Below are 22,817 nucleotides of genomic sequence, written 5' to 3'. Positions count from 1 at the left end.
TTTTAAATAAGAAAGGAGACAAAAAGAAGGAAAATAAATTTGATGAATAAATTATATATAAAAAAAATATTTTTTTTTCATTGTAAAAAATTGGAATAATAAAAAAATGCAGTGTACTATATTTAATGCATTTAAAAACACAATTAAAATTGGTGCAATATTATTAATTTGAGGAAAAATTATTATATATGCAACTTGATAAGAGAGATCGAATAACAGCGTATAAAAAAGAATTTAAAATAATAACTTATCGTAAAAGATTATTGTGTAAGAGAGATTTCTCTTTTTGAGAAATAAATCTTTCTTGCGTGTTGAAATTATATTACATTCGATAGAAACTCCACGAATAAAAAGAGTTTTAGAAAATGTATGGAAAGCATGGCTTATGGTTGCTCTCTGAAAAAAGGAGATTCAATATTCTACACCGTTTCTCGAAAATTATACGAAGCATTTGCAAGTAAATAGAATTTTCGAAACTTTGAGAGATATATATCTCGAAATATAATTTTGTTTTGTAAAATGTAGAAAGACAAATTGGGACGCGATGAGATTCAACTAGGGGAACTTCTCGAGTGATCGACCTCTGTGAAACTCACCTGAGGGAAATGTCATCTCGAAATAGAGCTTTATTGCGTGTTCGTAAAAACGTGACTGTGATTTGCGCGGATATAAAAATACAGAAGATATATGAAGCGATTTAAGCAGCGTCGACGACGCATTAGAAGCTTTCCTGACGAAAATGTACGTCTGACGTCAATTTTCTAAAAAAAGAAAAAACTGGAAGAATCGATTGAACTATGGCCAGACACGCGACCATCATCAATTATCTCCAATCTTCTTTGAACCGTTCCATCGACTTGACTGATCGGTAGAAAGAGACTGAGAGCAGTCTACAGTCTACGTACGTTTTAATCGCAATTATTTCATTAATTGGTAAAGACGTCAATTTAATTCTTTGAACACACATAGAATTTACTTCGCTCAAAGCGACCGCCGTCAGATGAAACAAACAAAGGTAAATTGCAAGAATTATTTGCATATACTTCTTGCTTCTGACGTCATAGTCTATTACACATTTGATTAGATATATCGAGAATATATTATAATATATTATTTTTAACGTAAGTTTTATCTAATACATGTACACAACATATCTTATTTTTCATTTCTAATAATTAAAGAAATAATTGCAGTGATACTTAAACTAGACACAATGTACACGTGTGCAGTCTTGCCCGACTTTGTAGACAACCGTTTCGCGTTCCGCCTCGTACTCGCTATAATTTAAGAGATTCACCGTTAAAACGGCGGAACGGTTCTTTTGCACGATCGTATTACATTCGACTCGTAACAGAGAACACCTGCGAATTCGATGAGATAGATGCCGAAACGTGTTTCGTTAAAATTGTATATCACGAAAACACACCACACTTGCGAAAAAAATTTAGAACGTTAATTTTTGGCATATGTCGAACGGCTAAAGTTGAACAAAATTATTATTTTACCGATGCAAATAATTTTGAGATTTATATAAATTTGAAATTATTGAAAACACACGCAAAGTTTCATAAGGAATATGTTTAATTGCTTGAAAATTCATGGACATCTTTTTTGGAAATATTTGTTATTGAATACGATACTTATGTCACAGCATTTCTCTTTCAACAATTATTTAATTATTTACATTACAATTATTTAATTTGTTATATATATAAAATATACTACTTTAGTTATTTATAATACAAATAATTTATTTGTGAGATAAAATATGATATATTTTTATAATGTATTATTATTATTTTTGATAGATATTACATTTTTATATAATATTTAATCTTGACAAATAAATATAATAGATATAGATTATAAAAGCTATCGATTTTCTAACAATAAGTTAAAAGTCTGACTAATTCACAGTTACATCTACTTAGCACGAGTGCTGCTTTAGTAATATACGGACAATACTTCATGTGATTTTTTGTTCCGAGAATTAATTGTAATCTTTGAGGCAGAGTGATATTAGTCTCTACGTCATTAAAGAATAATAAATTGCATCGGGATATAATATAAATATGCTTAAAGAAAAGATATTATTCAGACGTTATATTTTACAGAGACGTTTGCGAATCGCTCGATGCTTGAAATATTACCGGCAAAAGTCAATTGATGTCAATTAGTCCAAACGAAAAATACCATCGCCGCAATCATTGTAAATTATCTCGATCTTCCACGAAACGTAATTTAAAAATTGATGAAAGGAACCGAATTATGTGCATCTGTATGTGTATAATTTTCTATATATAAATCTCCATTCAAAATTCTCCATTATTTTCCTTTCTCTTTAAATCTCCATCTTATTTATCGTTTACTTAACTCTCGCATATTTTATCTGTGTATAATATTCTCGTACGTACTTATATATTTTGCTGATTTAATATTTTCGATATTTATGTTTTAATAAATATTCATATTAAAATTATCCTAAACCGTCAAATTGCATTTGCATAACTATAATTATAATTATCGGCTTTTTCGTAAAATTTGCAAGGATTTCTTGCGAATTTGATTAATTCGTTCCTGGTTCGAAGATCGGAGAGAAACTTTAAGTATAGCTGTACGTTATTCTTGCTTACTTTTCATACAAAAACGTTACGTCCTCGGCGAAATCGGCGTTATGAAAGTAGAAAGGAAAAATCGGCGAAGATGATGTGCGTTTCAACAACATGCCCCGTTTCGCTCTGATGAATGACACTTATGTTAGCGTTATTATAGTTTCTATTTCAGTCGAACGGATTCGATGCAGCACTGACGAACACGAACATCATAATACCGATCGAATCACATGCTCGTTTCCTTCAACCCAAAATACCCTATCTGATAGGAAAATAGAATGAATAATAAAATCTCCCCACGTAAATCACTGTTATTCTCAAAGCGCGTCATCAATATGGATTTATTACGCTACTATCAATCCACGGATATGACTATCATGCGACTATAACGTGTACAAAATGCTTCAGTATCTTTGATTTTACTATCAATAACAGATTCCTCGACCGATGTAAAAAAAATTGGTATTTCTCGATTAAAATTTATCGCCAAGTTAAAGATGCTTCCATGATTTAATCAAATATAAATTTAATTCTACGAGAAATTGATAAATTACATTTATATTTATAAACTATTATGCATAAAATAATACAAAGAATCCAATTCCATGATTTTAATAACTTGCTTCATCATTTCGTAAACAATCATTTGTCTTGCATCACGTAATATGATCGAATTAATAAGATTTATTTTAGAAGACTGATAAATCGCATTTATATCCATACACACATACACACATATATCTGTCAATTAAAATAACATTGAATTATATATAGCATCCTGAAACTTTCCTAAGTTTTAATGACAGTTTTATGAAACTTATACACACAGTTTATATTATCAATATTGCTGAGAATCAATAATAATCGTCGATCATGTGCGAGGACTCTTTAAAAGACGAGATAAACACGAGGAGAGAGAAATCGCGCTCACTCGCGGGAGCAAAACGAGACCGAGAGCCGAGATTAGCAATGTATGCGGGAACATTACTCGGGAAATACATATCGCGTCTCTCATTAGTCGTTCGAGAAAGTGTCTGGCTTTTCGCTCGGCGGTGCATTTTTCATTGTAAACGACCCAGAAATTCGCGGACGTCATACCAACGATTATAATCGCACAAACATAATCCGGTTATTTATAATAGGTCCCGAGATAAAATGCGCGGTGCCGTGCAATTTTTCAATATTAACTCGCTAACTATACGCAAGCCGTAATGTACATATTATGCAATCTACTCTTTATGTAAAGCGCTTCGGGAGGCCTTAGGTCACATAGGACAACGACGTTTTACATTCCATTTTATTGAACCGAAACGTCATTTTCGATCGCGAACTACGGGATTACGCATACATGACTGGTCGGTCACGTGCTATGTGCCGCTACTTGTCGTACAATTATATATACATCGAGAAACAATTAACGATGAGACGGACATGCCGCGCGCGCGCGTACGTGCGTGACGTCAATTGTCGAAGATAACGGCGCGCGGGCGCGAGCGATAGTAATCTCTGTAGTGGTGGGTGTCGGGTGCACCGACGTAGATTACGCGGTGGTGGAGGGAGGGGTGGGGGGAGAGCGGGAGAGAAGTAAAGTATGGGGAGGGAGCGGGGAAGGGGGGGAAACGAGAGAGAAAGAGAGAGAGAGAGGAAGCGAAGGGAGGGGTGGTTCGCTAAGAATGGCCGGGGTGACGGTGTACGAGGGGGCGGCGAGGGCGCCGACACCGCCGGAGCAGCACCGGGGGGGTGGTAACATGGCCGTCGGTCAGTCGGTATCGAACCGCCGAGCCGTGCGGAGCTCCCTACGTTGAGTCTCGCGCGTTGAGGCTCGCGAGAGAGAGCACGGCTCCGCTCAGTTTCGCTTCGTTTCGAGGTGGTGGACGGACCCGCCGGATATCTGGCAGGCGCGCGCGCGCGCCATGACGTCCGGCACTCACCGATGGCTCCCCGCGCACCCCCGGAGCACGTCCTCGTCGCCGTCGTTGCCGCTCGTTTCGTAAAACGCCTTCACCGGGCGACCCCCGTTCTCGCGGGCGATCTTCGATAATTCTCGAGCCAAGAAGGTGAGTAATCGAGGGAGAAAAAAAAGGGGGTTGCCACCCTTAGATCAGCTTCGCGCCATCGTCATTAGATTCGCCCGAGTCTCCAGTGAGATCGTCCGATTGCACCTGCTCGTCGGCGACCTCGTCCGACGCGGGGTTCTCTCTATCCAGGAGTATTGACGACGATCGATCTGGCGGTGACTCTTCTCTCGATAGGTAGGAGGTCGTTGTCGATCTGCGTGACGTCAGTCGAGGATATCTACCGTACTTGTTGCGGCCGGGCTTTTGTACTCCGTCGACGATGAATCCTTGACGCGTGTTCTCTCCTTGAGAACGTCCGTCGCTCTCGCTCTCCCTCTCTCCCCCGTATCTCTTCCTCTCTCCTTCTCTCTCTCTCTCCCTCTTGTTTGTTTCTTCTGTTGCGTCTGCGGTGAGATGTCCTTCCGGGATATCGCGCGCTCTGTCTTCAATGCTGGATCAGCCTTGCGACTCGCGTCAGTGTGACGAATGTGTGATAAGTAATTATCATGTGTTAGACATTCGCCGATATCGTTCGAGATACCTCGCAACTCATACGGTACAAAATAAAAAAAAAATACATCTGTAGGCGTATAAAAAAAATCTTACGCGCGACAGCAAAGGCAATAATTATGGACTTTAAAATCGTGCTCGTCAGACTTTGAAGTGGGACTTTATGAATTTTTATTTTTGGCGCTTGCGCGTCGCGTAATTGCTTGCACAGACACAATATGTTAAAAAAAAGTTTTACATATAATATATAAGTGTTGAGCAGGAAAAGAGAGTCATAAAGGAGACTGCGTAGAGAAATTAAAATTTTAGACAAGGAAAAAAAGACATAATTGGAAAAATGTCATGAAAATGTCGATAATATGAATAATGAGTGTCGTAATTGCAAAATTTTCATACCATGAATTTTCATATCATATCGTGAAAAATTACATTTAATTGCTAATGACTTCTTTTTCAAAAATATTATAACTATTATCTCTCTTTCTCTCCGCTGTTAGTTGTTTGTTCCGATCACTTTTATCTTCATGATTTTATCTTTAACGATTAAAATAATTAAGGAAAAAGCGACACTTGTTGAAAACACATTAAATATGTCAGAAATAACAGATTACAAAAAAATATTCCCCTCTTAAAGTATGCTCCGATTTTTGCAGATTAGTGATAAGACATTGGGAAGAAGAATTAGTTTATAAGAATTTGCAAGAGAGTGGAAAGAAACATCGACGTGAATATGGATACTGGACCTACACAGGGTAAAAAGCAAATCCGCGTGGGATTTTACGATATCGAAGGGACTATCGGCAAAGGCAACTTTGCCGTTGTAAAATTAGCTAGACATCGAATCACGAAAACAGAGGTACGTGTGCACGCGTTTCCTACCATAACAATAATTTCGATATTGTCTAAAGAGATGTGATTTTTTTTTTTAATAGGTGGCTATCAAAATAATCGATAAGACTCAATTAGATCCTACTAATTTAGAAAAAGTTTATAGAGAGGTTGAAATTATGAAGCAATTAGAGCATCCGCATATCGTTAAATTATATCAAGTCATGGAAACGAAGAACATGATTTACATGGTAAGGATGATGAAACTGCCACTAAACAGCTGTTGTGTTTTTTCAACAATGATGACATCATCATCGCTGTTGTAGGTGTGCGAATACGCGAGCAAAGGTGAGATATTCGACTACATCGCGCGATACGGAAGAATGGGAGAGCCCAGAGCACGTGCGACATTTGCCCAGATACTCTCGGCGGTCGAATATTGCCACGTAACGGGTGTGGCGCATCGTGATCTGAAGGCGGAGAACTTACTTCTCGACGCTCAGATGAACGTAAAGATCGCCGATTTTGGCTTCAGTAACAGATTTGCCCCGGGAGAACGATTGAGCACGTGGTGCGGCAGCCCGCCTTATGCCGCTCCCGAAGTTTTCCGAGGAAAGCACTACGCTGGACCCGAAATCGATGTGTGGGTGAGTTTCATCAGAGAAAAATTGTAAAAAAAAAAAAAAAAACAGATTTACATTGACTGCATATTTGAAATAAATCTCATTCTTGTAGAGTCTGGGCGTTGTATTGTATGTGTTGGTGTGTGGCGCGTTGCCCTTTGACGGATCGACTCTTCAATCATTGAGAGATCGCGTGTTAAGTGGCAGATTTAGAATTCCTTACTTTATGAGTACAGGTATTTACTTAAATATATTATACATTTTGTACATTTAATATCTCTATTAATATTTCTTGCTCACGCCGGTCGAATTTCGTATTAAAGATTGTGAAAGCCTAATACGCAAGATGTTAGTATTGGAACCTTCCAAACGATACACCATTCCACAAATTAAGAGACACCGTTGGATGGCGGGAACGGCGGATAGCATTTGTTCAGTGATCGTAACACGGCCATCGTCGTCTATTCAGGAACCAAATGAGCAAATACTTCGATTAATGCACAGCTTAGGAATAGACATTAGTCGTACTAGAGAGGTAAGGAAACATTTCTCGTGCTTCTATAGTTTTTTCTCTCTATGTAAAATTATATAAGAGTACATTTATCTATTTATTTCTAATTAAATCGTATTGTACGCATAATTTTCGAGATAAATGACAGCATTGTCTAGTAAAATCAAAGAGAAATTTTCAGTACATTATAATCACGCATATATACATATATATTGTTTCAATATATTTTAAATTATATCGTATAAATATAAATGTTATCTTTTAACAGTCCTTACGAAACAGCAGCTATGATCATCATGCTGCTATCTATTTCTTACTGCTAGAAAGATTGAAGCAACATCGTGTCAGCAGTACCATTAATAATACCTGCTGGTCTACTGCAAGAACAAAAGAAGATAAATTTAAATCGAGGTATAGACATTCTTTCACTGAGCACATTATTGCACATACATTTTTTTCTTTTAATAGTTTTATTTTAAATGTACCGATTTTTCATGTTAGAAAAATTTGTAACTTCCAATCCTACCAGTCGGAGATGTATGAAAATAATGTATGCCCCTCTTAACTAATCAATTTTTATTTACAGCGATAGCTTAGTGGGACGTTGAACTTTATTGATGGGTGACGCACATATTGAAGATTTTATCAAGACAGGTTGGATTGGAAGCACATATTGCTGTCACTTTATTTTTGGTAACTCCTCATTTCATTTTATTATCTTTTTATTTATCCTTAAATCTCTTAATTAATTTGATTTATTTAAAATCTTGATTTCGTAATTTTTATTTGCTTTGCTTTATTTGTTACCAATGAAAGCACATTCATTATTGGAATTATATGTTTTTCATTATTGGAATTATATATTTATATCATTGTGTGTGATCTCTCTTATATTTTTTCCATATTAATTATATAATACATTGATGGACATAATCTAAAAAAATTTCCTACAAATATATTTGATTATAAATCTACTTATATAATACTTTTAAGTAAACAAAATATATCGATTGTTTTAAATTCCTATATAACGAGATAAAAAAATATATGTCTATGGTAATTTTTTATACCTTAATGACATTTTTTCTAATTAATATGAAAGAAATATTATGATAAATTAAAGTTCATAGATGAAATGATGAGGAGAATGCGCTTTTAATGAATATTTTTTTAATGCTGCTTAGAATGGCGATCCATTCATACAATCATCACAAGAAGCCGCTAATGACAGAACAAATCGCTTCTTTCAAATATCAACGAGACGAATCTTTTCTTTATTTCAGAGCAAGGGAAGATACGGGTAGAGGGAACAAAAGATTTAGCTCGACGAGTTCCTCAACCGATGAAGGTTGTTGTAGCGCGGAGGGCGATTTGGAGGAAGGTCCGAGCGGCGACGAGTTGCGCGAAGCACAGATCAAACTTGAAGAACACCGATTAGGCCTAGATCACGATATCAGTCAACGAATTGACAGCCAGATAGTCAATCGAAGATTAAGTGACTATCAACATCATTTTGATAACCCGCTTATGGATTCTATTGATCCACCCAGTCGAACGACCCTGTTTATGGCGGGCGGCAGCGGTAGCTCGTCATCGGAACTCTTCGAGTCCAGCTTCGATTCTGGCTGCCCGCCAGATTATACGGGGACGAATTGTTTTACGAGCAGCCTACCGTCTTGCACGCCACCACCGCCCAAAAGTCCATCTCCCATCACTGGTAGAATATCCCGGGTCTCTCAAGGACGAAGAGCATCCGATGGTGGACCTAGATTACTCTTCTGTCAACAGAGCGTCGGCGACAGGCCGTCCAAGCAGAGAAGTATTCAAGGTATGCGTCGCGCTTGCTCTTTAATATGCTCTAATTGAGGAGACTGTCTGATGACATGTGGAGTAACGCAGGAACAATAAATCGTTTTCAGATTCGGGAAAAGCTCGAGGTCACTTGGATCTAGTCCATCTTAGACCACCGTCCACATCACCCGATAATCAGCAGCAATTTAAGATGCGCGGCGATTCGGGCACGCAGCTGCAGCTTTTAGTGCAGCAGCGGATGTTGCAGCAAAAGCGTAACTTGTATCATCGGCACAGAGGCGGCGGTAGTCCGACCCCGATCCCAGTTTCAACTACCGGTAGCGGTACCAGCAGACGCGTCGATCACGTACCGAGACAAGACAGCTACAAGCTGGCGCAACGAACCCAGATCTTGCCGCCTCTCTCTCAGGGACATGTCGACAGAGACTTCGATAGAAGCAGGAAACGGGACGAGGAAAGATGGAAGAGTCTACCATCCCGATTGGCAGCGGACTGTCAATTAGCAGAGAGGTCGCTAATATGGAGCCAACAGGTAAATTCATAAAGAAGTTACAGTGTAAGGATAGAAAGGCTAGATCAGGCAAATCTATGATTGAAACGACATGTATAGCTATTGGTGAATTTTTTATAATTGGACTGTGATTTCTACACATTCTCTAGTTGATGGAAATAAAATTAATCGATACGTAATACAAAAAGCTAGAAAATCCTTGTACATAGTTCACTCAATGTAGAAGATAAGATTTTTATTGAGAGTGTCTTGACATTATTGTAAATGCTTTGCATACATTTACAATAATGAACCAATGTACATAATGTTATTTAGTACCTATATAAAAAATGTTATTTAGTACCTGCGGTTTATTAGCACAATTATTTATGTTAAATGCAAATAAATGATTATTTTTCTTTAATTTGGCAGTTATCTTTTATTCTAGTTTGCCTTATACTGCATGAAAAAACCAATCCTTAATATGAAATTACTTATATGTGTAGTTAGTAATTTAAATTTAAACGCACTTCAAGCAAAAAAAATATTTAATCAATTAATTATGCATAAAAATTATTATTGTATAATCATACGCGTGATGGATTTAATTTTTACATGAAACAAATATTCCTTTTTCAGTGCTACACATATGATTAGAATAAAAAATCAGATTTTTACATCTTTCCACATTTGTCGCATCAATGTAATTAAGCAATTGCGTGTTTTTGTACACAACACTTATATCCTGTATAAAATACTTCATTATTATTATATAAAATTGGAGTGTGTCTATATCCCACAACGCTTCCATATTATTTCGCTTAGCACATTTTGTATTCTCATGTGTATATAGATATAAAGATATAGAAAAGAACGAAATTGTATAGACCATGTTATAGAGATATTAAATAATTGATGTAATATATAAAATATATTAGGTGGGCCTTAGCGGGGGCGCATCTTACTTACCACCGGGCAGTGTAGGTGGTTTCTTGTGGCCCACTACCAGCAATCCACATTCAACCATCTTCGAAAATGTAGGGGATCCAATGGAATAAGCCTCCGCTCTATCATTATTAGTAATTATCTCGAGATCTTGCGTATGAAAAGCCAATTGAATTGCATAAACTATTACTCTCAGCAGTATTCCCTCCCTTAGTCTTTCCACGTTGACTTTCATTAACATAGTTGCATATCATTTCGCATCGAATAGAGAGAAATATTAAGATGTATATTATATAAAGAATTTAGTAAAATGTTCATTCTCATCTGTAATAATTATAATACTTCTTTACATACTCAAGATCTCCGATTAGATGTACGGTACATGTTACTGAATGCCAAAGATTTACACTTGTGTGCTTTTTATTGGTCCGAAACGTCGGTGCAAATCAAGTTTGACAAAAGCGCATTAAACATTGTATAAAATGTCTCATATATAAGTTGTTTGCTACAATGCTGTTTTACAAAGTTATCGCTATTGTACTGTATGTTTCTCTGCATGAATAAATATACGGAGAATACGTATATTTAGCATTGAAAAAAAAAAAGTTCTTCATGCAGAGTAATCTTTGTCATACAGTAACACGTGTACCTGCCTTATTAAAATGACTGATATTTTATCGGTCAAATATCCAATTATATCATAGACTGATAATTAAAGCGAAACACCAAGTTCAGTTGAAGAGCGAGTGGCATATGACTTGTTTTACAGCATCCGCTATTGAGAATGCGAGAGAGAGAGAGAGAGAGAGTGAGAGAGTGAGAGAGAGAGAGAGAGAGAAATTGCAAAGTTTCTAATTAACAAATTTGCAAATAGATTTAGAAAGCTTGGAACCTTTTCATTTTTGGAGCCGTTCATGTATACAAAATCAATAACAAAACAATATGTATCGCAATTTACGCAATATAAATCCTTAGAGGATATTCTGTACTGCCAATAAGTGAGAGACATATATGAATGCTCAAGTCGTCGACGAGATATTATAAATATGTTGTAGAGTAAGATATGAAAAACGAAATATCGACGACACACAAAAGACAAGAGCAACATACTGAGATATAATTAAAATTTTTTTAGCAAAGCAAAACAAGTACTATGCCACTTTCGTTTTTCCATTGATTTAATGGAAGAGTGGAAATAAGACGCGCCGGTTAAAAAGATTAGAACATCGTGTTTTCTCAATAAGCGTTCCACTGTACAAAATTAGAGACGTTTTTCTCTTCCACTCTTCATAATGGTGATTATAGGAGATAGAAAATAATAACAGAAAACAATAATATTAGCAGTAAATAGTAATAACGTGTATCAGAAGAGTGCTGCATTCTGAAAAAGATGTTTGAATAAATGATTTATGTGATCGATTTCCTACATAAGCATAAGTTAACTAACATTTTGTATACGTTATCTCTTTCTAGAAATATTTATAGCCATAACATTGCATTAACAGCTGCACTACTTTTATACAAGTGTCTTTCATAAACATCCACCGATACACTCTTTAAATATGATTTCTTCTAAACAGAATATTTTCTATTTCAATAGCTCCGTTTTATGAGCTTTTCGCATAATTATAATTATTAGAAAATGTTGAAGAGAGAAACAATAAGGCCGTTTGTACGTTTGATATGAATACAGCACTTAAAAAAAAACAATATATATACACAGACATATATTATTAGAATCTAGTAATCTAGTCAGTAGTAAGCAATACCGGCCGCGCACAACTGACAACGATTTTACTATTCGAATTTTTCGCTATTTTTTACCCGACAGGAAACAATCAAACTTCGCTCAAAAATCTTTTAATAAGTAAAACATAACTGTTAAGTTAGCCTAATCACAAATTCATTATCCGCAAACGGATTCATCGACACGCAAGATATCCATGAATCTCAGGAATTGAAAATCAACTTTTGGCATTACTTGTCTTTTTTGGACTCGTACAAGTCCTTTGGATTGCATAAGACAAAAACCGGTACAACGTAAGCGTTGTGTTTTATAATAGCAATAAATTAATTTCACTTGTCCGTTGGAGCATTTGCGTAAACTACATGACTCTCGCGGAAGATTTTGCGACAATTATATATGTGATATATACTATTGTTTTATAATATATAAGCTATATTGTTTTAGATAAAAATGTAATATGTTTAGAGATTATGGAAGTAATTATTTGCTATCAAGCACTGACTGCCATATAGACTTGTCATAAAAAAAAAAACTGATCTGAGATAGGTCGCTTATATATGTATACAATATAACAAATTCTGTTTTTCTCATGCTCTTAGCAAAGTGTGCACATAATATCACTTTTAACAGTCATATACGATAGTAAGTAGTTACTTTTTGTAAAAATTGCAAAATTGTGAACGTATGTATACATGCGAGTTATAAATAAAACATATACAGACTGAAATCCATATTAATCTGACTAGAGTATATTCCAGATTCTTTATTTTAACATAAAAGAGAGAAAAATATACACTTATACATTAGAGAATCATAAATACTAAAAAGTAAAAATTCTTACAATGGCTTCTTTTCGTCAAAAATATCACAGCCTGTTTTGCTGGCATTGTCCTTAGCTTGTTTCGGCGTAAGCTTTTCATATTCGCTAGGATTCAGTGGCTCTCCTTTCTCGTCCAACTGATTATTTGCAAAGTCTTCTTCTATTTTTTTAGAATATACTGCATCAAATAAATCTTGTGCAGTAAATTGTGGTTCTGTAAACATCTCTACTTTGTATGACACATATGGTTTCAAAGTGAATCCTTCCAATGAAGGAACAATCAATTCAGGAATCATCTCTGGCACCATAACAAATCTGTCATCTATTTTGTATCCAATATCTCTTGTACCTCTCTCTATAAAATTTATAATTAGTATATGTATGTGTTGATATTTTATTATCTTATGTGTATAATATCTCTAATTTTTCTACTACATGTATATTATAAATTTATTTAATTATTAAGAGACTGCAAGTTTCAAGTAATCAATTTCTTTCCAAGTCATTAGTCTTTTTGTAATCTATTTTGCATATAAAGAATGTACTTTACGTGTGAACTCATATATTTTATTTTTGCATGCATTTATTTACGAAATAATCTCATGAGAAAAAAGATGAAACCAAGTCTGCTTCAAATAATAACATGTTAACTCACTATCTATTGGTATATCAGGATCTGGATTTTTCGCTTGTTGCATTTTAAAATTACGACTGCCTCGTTTATTGTACAGTAGGAATTTTCGAAAATTTCGCTTCCCATGACAAACGCAGGAAGTCGCGATACCACGTCGCAATATCATACACGAGGATGCCATTGATGTCTGCTGGTTAAACAGCGAATTGATAAATACATTGAACACAATTAAATTTAAAAGTTATAGTCTAAGAAAACTATTAATGTTTTTTCAAGAATTGTAGCCTAATATCGTTTAAAAGTAACATTGTGTAAGAAAGGTTAACTTTCACATTGTCAAAGATAGGTCAACTTTTAATTGTCAAAGCATTCAATCGTCTCTGACTTTAGTACTCTCTTTACCTCTTATTAAAGTATATCCTGTGTACTGATGGACAACGTTTTTTTCTTCTCCGAGAAATAAACACTGAATTAAAACTCACGCAACATACTCCACTTAATGCCCACGCTAGCACCACGCAACCGCGAGTGGAGGGGGTAACAGTCATATGAGCGATTCATATGCCGTTACCCCCTCCATTCATAGCGTGGGCATTCATGTCAGAGACTAGAGAGAAGAATGAGACACGTAATAGAGGTGTCATGATCCTCTTTATTAGGGCACATTCACATCTTGGCAGAAAAGCAGAAACCAATCAGAACTCGCGCTGGTAATCACAATTTCTACTTTTTGCCTATCTAATGTATTGCTTACACACTGCTTATTACCTGCTTTTCTGTCAAGGTGTGAGTGCGCCCTTAAATCCTGCGATCTCTGATTTAGACAGTGATGCCAGAATTGCGTCAAGTTGATTAATAGCAGTTAATAATAATAAACAGACTCGACGTTGTCACGTTGCATATATCTTAAACATCTTTTTAAGAGAAAAGAATATATATATAAATTTTCTTTTATAGACAACTATTTATTTAAAATGGATGATCGTAGTAAGCAATTGATGGAAGATGATGTATTAGAAACAAAAAACATATCCAAAACGAACACGTAAGTGAAAATAAATAAATATATTAATATTCTTCCTATATTTTTATCAAAGAAATATTCTATAAATATAAGAATGTTAAATTTATTTCAATATGTTTATATGTACGTACAAATGACAGAAGTGCATCTGTAAAAAGCAATAAGGAGAAAGATGTCAAATCTACAAATTACAGTCACTCATTTTCTGATAAGTTCAAAGTGGAAATGCAAATATTGAAATTATCTGAGGAATCTGAGCAACAGCTTTATGATAGTCTTATACATATTTATGGAAATGTAAATATATATTTCTATTTATTAAACAAATACTATTTATGTTTGTATTGTTCCTTAATTGACATAATTTCTCAATTCTTTGCAGAATTTTAAACTTGTTGATACTGCAGATCTCGAGGACAAAACATCAAATTTAGACAAACAATATTGGATGGAACAAGGTAATTTAGTTGTCAAAGGAATAATAGATTATTCTTCTAAAGATACTACACTAAAGACTCAGGATCAAATAACACAACAATTTGCAACATCTAAATTAGAAAGCTATGGGTACTGTTTCAAAATAATATATTATTATATACTGTTTAAAATAATATTATTGTATCTCTTTATATAATATAAAGGTTATATTTCTTATTTGCAGTTTTCATATTTCACATTGTATACAAGCTTTAACATATACAAAAGGCAATTTGGGAAAATCTTTAGAACTGTTATTTTACAAATACTATGGAATTGAAAATATTCAAAAAAATAAAAATCTTGATATTCCGGATGCTGCTGAATTGTTAGAAAGACAACAGGAAGAAAAGGTAGCACTCGAATCAATTTATGGTGATGCTTTTTTGGAAAAAATAAAAAATTCCATTTGGACAGTACAATTAAAGTTAGATTATTTAACAAATGGTAAACAAATTGAACCAGTAGCAAAAAAACCAGAAGAGAAAAAGCCAGAAAAAAAAGTATGTCAACTTTTTATTCATAATAAGTGCAGATTTAAAGACAAGTGCAGATTTCTACACCAATTACCACAGAAAGTATCCAATGTGCCAATTCTAAAAGATTCATATTTCACGCTAGAGATAAGATTTCCTGAAGGTATACATTCAATTAATTATGTTAATTAAATTATATTATGTAGTTAATCATGTTAGAATTATTTTAAGAAAATAACACACCCATATGACATTAATTAATAAAATTGTAAAATTGCAATATTTTATTTTAATTACAGGGTGTAAATATCCCTATGAACCACCGTATTTTTACTTTTATAAGAACGATGAAATATTTCCACGTCTAAAATGTCTCAGGATAGCAAGAAGATTGCACAATGAAGCCTTGTTATTATCTCTTGATGGCATTCCGTCAATATTTTCTATAATTTCACTATTAGAAAATGAATATGAGATAAAAACTTATTTGGAGGAAGATAAGGAACAATTTTTGCATCAGTATGAAGCATTGTGCCCAAAGAAACAGAAAGAAGAGAAGGAAGAAGAACTGGCTAGTCATTACAAACTTGGTAGCACCAGTAAAAGAAACAGAGATATCTCCTATGAACAGATTATTGAGGAAGATGATTTGATAGAAATAAGTTTTAGGGATAAACAGAAAAATCCTAATTACATAAAAATGCAGAAGACACGAAAAAAATTGCCCGCTTGGGTTAAAACAAGTGAAATTTTGGAAATTATACGTGAAAATCAGATTGTTATCATTTCTGGCGAAACTGGATGTGGCAAAAGCACTCAGGTACATTGCAGTGTTTTTTAAATTAATAAATATCAGAATAGAAAAAAAAAAACAAAAAATTCAGTGAAAATGTTACAGGTACCTCAGTTTATTTTAGATGACTGGATTATTAATAGATCACAGTCAGAGAATAAGTCTCATATTAATATAATATGCACTCAACCGCGAAGAATAAGTGCCATAGGAGTTGCAAAACGAGTGGCAGCTGAGAGAGATGAATCTATAGGAAATACTGTTGGATATCAGATACGTTTGGAGAGTAAAATGTCTAGTAAAACACGACTAACATTTTGCACCATGGGAATACTGTTGCAGAGATTATCGGGGAATCTCGAGTTATCAGATGTGACTCATGTTATAGTTGACGAAGTGCATGAAAGGAGCGCCGAGAGGTAAATGCTCTATATTTCTCTCTTTCTTTCTTTGATTTTTACTTATATCCTATTCTTTTTTCCAGCGATTTCTTACTGATGCTTTTAAAGGAATTATTATCAAAAAGACCGTCTTTGAAAATAATATTGATGAGCGCAACGCTTAAAGCCGACATATTCTCCTCGTATTTTGGAAAAGTACCAGTTCTAAATATCCCGGGAAAAACTTTTCCAGTCGAACAGATTTTCCTTGAAGACGCGCTCGAAAGAACCAAATATGTTCTCGAAGAAAATACTCAGTTCACTCGTAAGATCAAATATGATTGGGATCAGTTTGAAATCGATTTGGAAATGGCTAAATTGAAAATCAGCGAATTGTGCAACGACGCACCCAAAGAATCTATTCAGGACGAAAATTTGACGTTGATGCAACTCATCAATAGATATCCTGGCTGTTCCAAGCAAACGTATAAAAATTTATACATTATGGATCAGGAGAAGATTAATTTTGAATTAATAGAAAAGACTTTAGAATGGGTTGTTTTCGGAAAACATGACTATCCTAAAACTGGTTCTATCTTAGTAAGCATTTGTATTTGCCTATTTATTTCTGACAAATATATATACACATATATTATATTTTTTGTGTAATATTTTCAGGTATTTCTACCAGGTATGAATGATATTCTTGCATTGAAAAATCAATTACATTATAATAATAATTTCTCGCCAAAGAATAAAAAATTTCTTATTGTATCCTTGCACTCGAGTCTTTCTAATGAGGAGCAAAATCTTGTATTTAAGAAGACCGGAGATGTACGCAAAATTGTACTTAGCACAAATCTGGCTGAGACATCTATAACTATAGACGATTGCGTATTCGTGATCGATACGGGAAAGATGAAAGAGGCTAGATTTAATTCAAATCAGAATATGGCAAGTTTAGATACTTGCTGGGTATCACGAGCGAATGCTGTGCAAAGAATGGGTCGTTCTGGTCGAGTAATGCCCGGAGTGTGCATCCATTTGTACACTTCGTGTAGGTATGTATCTTGTAGCATTCTTGTTTTGAATTAATAATCCATAATATGTACATGTATAATATAATAACAGTGCATATATTATAATTTATAGATTCAAATATCACTTTGCTGCTCAACCGATACCAGAAATACTAAGAATTCCCCTAGAACCACTACTTTTACATATTCAGCTTATGCACAAAGGGAAAAAAGTGGATTTATATGAGATATTAGGTAAGGAAATTTCTCTGTGTTTTTATTTGCTCTGTATATATTCGTTATCTATCACAAAAATCTACGCCTTTTTAAACTTTTCCCAACAGGGAAGATGATAGAACCACCAACGATCGACAATATTAGGAGCGCGATAATACGTTTGCAGGATGTCGGCGCTTTTAACTCGGAACCTGTATTAACGCCGCTCGGTCATCATTTAGCCAAACTACCTGTAAATGTGCGAATCGGAAAATTGATACTATACGGCGCCATTTTTTGCTGCTTGGATTCCGCGCTTACTATCGCCGCATGTTTGTCTCATAAAAGTCCGTTTAACGTACCGATCGATATGATAAACAAGATCGATCCTAAGAAAAACTTCTTTACAGCCGAATCGGACCAATTAACCGTCCTTAACGCTTATAAGGTAAACATTAGAAATAAAGTTATTTCTAATTAATCTAATAATTTCGCTTGAGAGACACATTATTTATGTAACTTTTATTCTTCTGTAGAAATGGTTAGCCACGTGTTCACGCAGTACTTATGCTGGTAAAGTATTCGCCGATAAAAATTATTTATCCATACAAACATTGCATCATTTAGCGGATATAAAATATCAATTTTTGGAGTTATTAGTATCGATTGGTTTCGCGCCTATCGATTTACCTAAGAAAAAACCTAAGATTGACAATATCTTAGAGATCACTGGAGTTGAATTAAATGTCAACAATGAAAATTACAAGCTATTGCAGGGTCTTCTCTGCGCTGCATTATATCCTAACATCGTAAAGGTTTTCACACCTGGAAAATCATTTCAAGCGCAATCTACTGGCATGATACCAATGCGGCCCAAACCAAATGAATTAAAATTCAAGACAAGACACGATGGTTTTGTCAAGATTCATCCATCATCTGTGAATTTTCATGTTGGACATTTCATAAATCCGTACTTAGTATTTCAAGAGAAGTTCAAGACTAGTCAAGTTTTCATTAAAGAAGTGTCTATGATTCCAATTCTGTCTTTAATATTATTCTCTAGTTATGAATTACGCACGGAAATGCACGATGGAAGGTATATGCTTTCTCTGGATGATGGTTGGATAATGTTCGCGATGGAATCACACAACGTAAGATTAAAATTGTCATGAAAAAATAAAATGTTTATTTTTAATATGTGATAACTTTGTGTTATACATTTACAGGTGGGCCTACTTTTGCAAAGAATGAGAATAGAATTAGCAAAATTATTAGAGCAAAAAATGCAAGATCCTCTATTGAATCTTTTAAATCATCAACAAGGCAAAAAAATTATATGTACAATTGTAAATATAGTAACAAAAGAATAATAGGCAAGAAAAAAATAGTAACTGTCATTACAAATGTTTTATAAACAGACATGAGGCCTTAAGAAAAAATAAATATTGTATTATATATAACATATATACATATATCATGAAAAGAGAATTTTGATATAATCTGTACAGAAGCTGCTATTTTGACTAATATAGAACATTTTATTTTTTATTAAGGCAATGTATTACAATGCTTCTAACTTTGTCGATTTAGCAATTAGCCAATTTATATTCAAAATTTGTGTATATAATTGCAATAAAAAAAAAATATATTGTACCTGTAATAAAAAAATATCGTTACCAACAAAAATTTTTATTTTAAAATATTGGGATAGTTCTTTAAAAAAAGTTCTAAAGTATCTTTAAATTTAATTATCTACTTCTCTCTTAATTATCTACTTTCTTTTCTTCAAGCGTTTACTTATTACCGTGATTATTTGTTTTGTGCGAAAGAGAAAAATCTCATAAACATATATTACTTCCTATTCCTTACGTATAAAAATTCTATATATTAAATAATTCTATATATACGTACGGAAATTTTATTCGTAAAATTAATTAAAAACTATTTTAACCTACGAGTAGAATTTCCAAATGTCTCTTTCAATATCTTTTATCATGTGACCAATTTTAGTTTTATCATACATGTATGCATCTATGAATGAATAAGTGTATGTATGAATGAGCCTTTTTCTTATGCCATATTGGCAATCTATATATTGAAACAAAAATCTGTTCTGTATTATGTTACATTTTCTCTATTCAATGTGAGATAAAGTTTTGAAGAAAAAAAAAGAAGATCGAAAGAAATATAGAAAATTGTAAGAGACTTATAAAACTAATAATTCAATTATAAGTAGATATACAATAATTTTATAAATAATTAATTTTTAAGAGTAGAAAATTTTATAGAAAGAATTTTTATAAAAATTTTCCCAATTTTTTCTTACTTCAATCATTCATAAATCAAATTAAAAATTTATTTATTTATTTTTTATATCAGATTTATATACAATTAATATAAATAATAATACTTACCATCACAGGTTGCTCCGCCGGTACAGGATGCCTCTCCTAAGCCTGCTCTTCCTCTCAGATCATCAAGGTTGCTGCGTCGATCTATAACATATAAATAGAAGAGTTAAATTGTAATAACATTCAAAATAATTAATATTTCAAAAATTATTGTATACAGAAGATTTTATATACGATGCATATAATAATAGCAGATTAAATAATAAAAGGTAAAATAAAATAATTCTATAGAAGATAAAATAATTCTATAAATTTTAGAGAAATAACTATTAATAATTCTCTAATAATATTGTAAAAGCTTATATCTTTACAAGATTATAGATTTTATATAAAAATCTTTTTCTTTAATTCTCTCTTATTTAAATCATATAAATAAAAAATCAAATTAATAATTAATATTATTTAATTATTCTCTTATTTTAATTAAAATATAATTATTATATTATATATATAAAATAAAGTAAATATTTATTTAATTTCGACAAAAATATTTAATAAATATTCAAAAATGATTTAACAAATATTTGATAAATATTTTACTACATATAAAAATTATTAAATGTTTCATTTATTAAATATATTTTACATATATATAAATATCTTAATTACAATTCTCTCTGTATGTGTGTTATATTTTTGAGATAAAATACACATTTAAATAATGAATAAATTGTTGCTAGTCAACTGGAATAGTGCAGTTTACTGTACCTGTGGCACTTCCGCCGGAAATTGCCTCGCATCAGCGACGAAGTAGAGGAAGATCACAAACCCGCACTCTGTCGGACGAACTTTGGAAGTTGATTCACAGAAAGTTTCGCTTTCGAAACACGAATTCACGGCGCGAAACGCAAACGTGTTAAAATGCAATTTCCCTATGCACGTAATAAATAGAAGATTACAGAATATATTATTACTTTACACATTTAACACTGCACACGCATAATGAGCGAACGAGACGAGCGACGACTTTTGACGGTCACGCGGAGATCGTCGCATATATTATTGTGCGGCCTACACAATATCTAACAAAAACAAGCGTATTTCGTCGCTATTACTTTTTTTCAATTTACAACACGCTAATATACGCGAGTTTCACAAAGAAACAGAGCTCACTTTCGCGTATCTAAGATATCGAAATCTATACCCACTCGAAACTGCCGATTTCAAACCCGGGTACGCAGCGCGGATCGCGATCGACGAAACGTCATTAATAACGAAGATTCGCGACACTCGATACATTCCGACGATCGCCCGTTACTTTAACCGACACTCTCGACAGAAATTTGCACTCGTTATACACTTGTAACGGATAAAATTCGCGATTATTGACGGAACTATCGCGCTCCGTGCGCGAACCGGCACGAGTCGTTGAAAGTGTCATGGCGGTCGAGCGGACATGCGCGCGGCGCGCGGTTGAAAATTTCGTTGCGTTAAAAAACTTCGCGACAAAAAATCGAGTGAGGAATCGTGATGAAAATAAAACATACGTTCTAGTTAACTGTTACGATTAATGACGTTTTATTTTCGGTATTTTTTACAAAGATTTTAAATGCGGATACACGGAAATATGTAAGAAATTTGAGAAAGATCTACATACGTACAATTTGAAATTGGCGCGTATATTTTATTTGAATAATTGTAACACAAGTACAAATAGAATATAAATTTAAATTATACAAATATATGGAAAAAATAATACAAGAGTATATAATAGCGAGAGAAATGGTCATCTTAATATATTTGTTTTAAATTTTTTTTATGAAAATATTTATCTTAATTTTCAAGTTAATATTAGCCTCACGATATTTATACAGGGTGCCCCAGACCACCCGTACACCCCTTTTAAAATGAAAATAAATGGCTTTTGTCAAAAATCGCGAACAATTTTTAAGTAAATCGGGTACGCTCTATCAAATGGTGATATTTTCAACTTTTGATTCCGACCGGAAATACGCCATCCGGATCGGAAGTTGAATTTTTTTAGGGGAACATGGTACTTTTTATTACAGATTCGAATTGTACGTAAAAAAATAAGAAACTTTTGTATCAAACGTTTTTTCTGAAAGTGCCTCTGTCAATCTTAAAATTGACCTTGAAAGTAACTGTGATGATCTTTCAATAATTAATATTTCTATTATTATTACAAAAATCGTTACATGGAATAGGATTTCTTTATTTAATTTACTGCGCTCTACCTCCTCACAAGTGCGTGAGCTCATGCTCAGAGACACCCTGTATAAATAAATGTTTCCCGTCCCGTCTTCTCTCTCTCTCTCTCTCTCTCTCTCTCTCTCTCTCTCTCTCTCTCTCTCTCTCTCTCTCTCTCTCTCTCTCTCTATATATATATATATATATATATATATATATATATATATATATATATATATATATATATATAGATATATTATACAAAATTAATTGGAAAAATTTAA

General features: G+C 33.6%; 3 protein-coding genes across 5 annotated transcripts; 2 read left to right on the top strand and 1 right to left on the bottom strand.

Moving 5' to 3' along the window:
* The first annotated feature begins 4,359 nt into the window (after positions 1–4,359).
* On the top strand, positions 4,360–12,864 carry LOC145960179 (uncharacterized). 2 transcript variants are annotated; one of them, XM_083079431.1, is made up of 10 exons: positions 4,360–4,669; positions 5,833–6,035; positions 6,112–6,258; positions 6,334–6,654; positions 6,743–6,866; positions 6,954–7,165; positions 7,410–7,552; positions 8,425–8,969; positions 9,061–9,485; positions 10,382–12,864. In XM_083079431.1, the coding sequence occupies exons 2-10, from the start codon at positions 5,910–5,912 to the stop codon at positions 10,499–10,501; spliced, it is 2,163 nt and encodes a 720-aa protein (XP_082935557.1). In that variant the 5' UTR covers positions 4,360–4,669; positions 5,833–5,909; the 3' UTR covers positions 10,502–12,864. The 2 variants fall into 2 exon arrangements, with proteins under 2 accessions (XP_082935557.1, XP_082935558.1); XM_083079432.1 differs by lacking the exon at positions 4,360–4,669 and adding an exon at positions 5,206–5,225.
* Positions 12,863–14,145, bottom strand: Mrpl41 (mitochondrial ribosomal protein L41). Of its 2 annotated transcripts, none has more exons than XM_083079434.1 (3): positions 13,992–14,145; positions 13,611–13,779; positions 12,863–13,310 (listed from the first exon to the last, which is right to left on the bottom strand). In XM_083079434.1, exons 2-3 carry the CDS (start codon positions 13,768–13,770, stop codon positions 12,973–12,975), a joined length of 498 nt encoding a protein of 165 aa, XP_082935560.1. In that variant the 5' UTR covers positions 13,771–13,779; positions 13,992–14,145; the 3' UTR covers positions 12,863–12,972. The 2 variants fall into 2 exon arrangements, with proteins under 2 accessions (XP_082935560.1, XP_082935561.1); XM_083079435.1 differs by having other exon boundaries at positions 13,611–13,776; positions 13,992–14,142.
* Positions 14,146–14,373: 228 nt separating this feature from the next.
* LOC145960178 (putative ATP-dependent RNA helicase DHX57) lies at positions 14,374–19,642 on the top strand. Its single transcript, XM_083079430.1, has 12 exons — positions 14,374–14,634; positions 14,754–14,910; positions 14,996–15,180; positions 15,275–15,729; positions 15,866–16,386; positions 16,465–16,778; positions 16,844–17,339; positions 17,418–17,800; positions 17,892–18,013; positions 18,103–18,422; positions 18,511–19,125; positions 19,201–19,642. Exons 1-12 carry the CDS (start codon positions 14,564–14,566, stop codon positions 19,342–19,344), a joined length of 3,783 nt encoding a protein of 1,260 aa, XP_082935556.1. The 5' UTR covers positions 14,374–14,563; the 3' UTR covers positions 19,345–19,642.
* The last annotated feature ends 3,175 nt before the right edge of the window (positions 19,643–22,817 follow it).

Source organism: Camponotus vicinus, unplaced genomic scaffold, assembly GCF_025532165.1.
Source record: "Camponotus vicinus isolate PSW18456_S1 unplaced genomic scaffold, iyCamVici1.0 SCAF_10, whole genome shotgun sequence".
NCBI classification, from domain to species: domain Eukaryota; kingdom Metazoa; phylum Arthropoda; class Insecta; order Hymenoptera; family Formicidae; genus Camponotus; species Camponotus vicinus.
This window is presented reverse-complemented; position numbering and strand designations above follow the sequence as displayed.

What these genes read in the sequence shown, in the direction of transcription:
- LOC145960179 (XM_083079431.1), top strand. Translation starts at nt 5,910, where the DNA reads ATGGATACTGGACCTACACAGGGTAAAAAGCAAATCCGCGTGGGATTT. An exon ending in GACCCGAAATCGATGTGTGG is followed by an intron (nt 6,655 to 6,742) that starts GTGAGTTTCATC and finishes TCATTCTTGTAG; the next exon opens with AGTCTGGGCGTTGTATTGTA. An exon ending in CAAGCAGAGAAGTATTCAAG is followed by an intron (nt 8,970 to 9,060) that starts GTATGCGTCGCG and finishes AATCGTTTTCAG; the next exon opens with ATTCGGGAAAAGCTCGAGGT.
- Mrpl41 (XM_083079434.1), bottom strand. Translation starts at nt 13,770, where the DNA reads ATGGCATCCTCGTGTATGATATTGCGACGTGGTATCGCGACTTCCTGC. An exon ending in TCCTGATATACCAATAGATA is followed by an intron (nt 13,311 to 13,610) that starts GTGAGTTAACAT and finishes TAAATTTTATAG; the next exon opens with AGAGAGGTACAAGAGATATT.
- LOC145960178 (XM_083079430.1), top strand. Translation starts at nt 14,564, where the DNA reads ATGGATGATCGTAGTAAGCAATTGATGGAAGATGATGTATTAGAAACA. An exon ending in GATGTGGCAAAAGCACTCAG is followed by an intron (nt 16,387 to 16,464) that starts GTACATTGCAGT and finishes AAAATGTTACAG; the next exon opens with GTACCTCAGTTTATTTTAGA. An exon ending in CATGAAAGGAGCGCCGAGAG is followed by an intron (nt 16,779 to 16,843) that starts GTAAATGCTCTA and finishes TCTTTTTTCCAG; the next exon opens with CGATTTCTTACTGATGCTTT.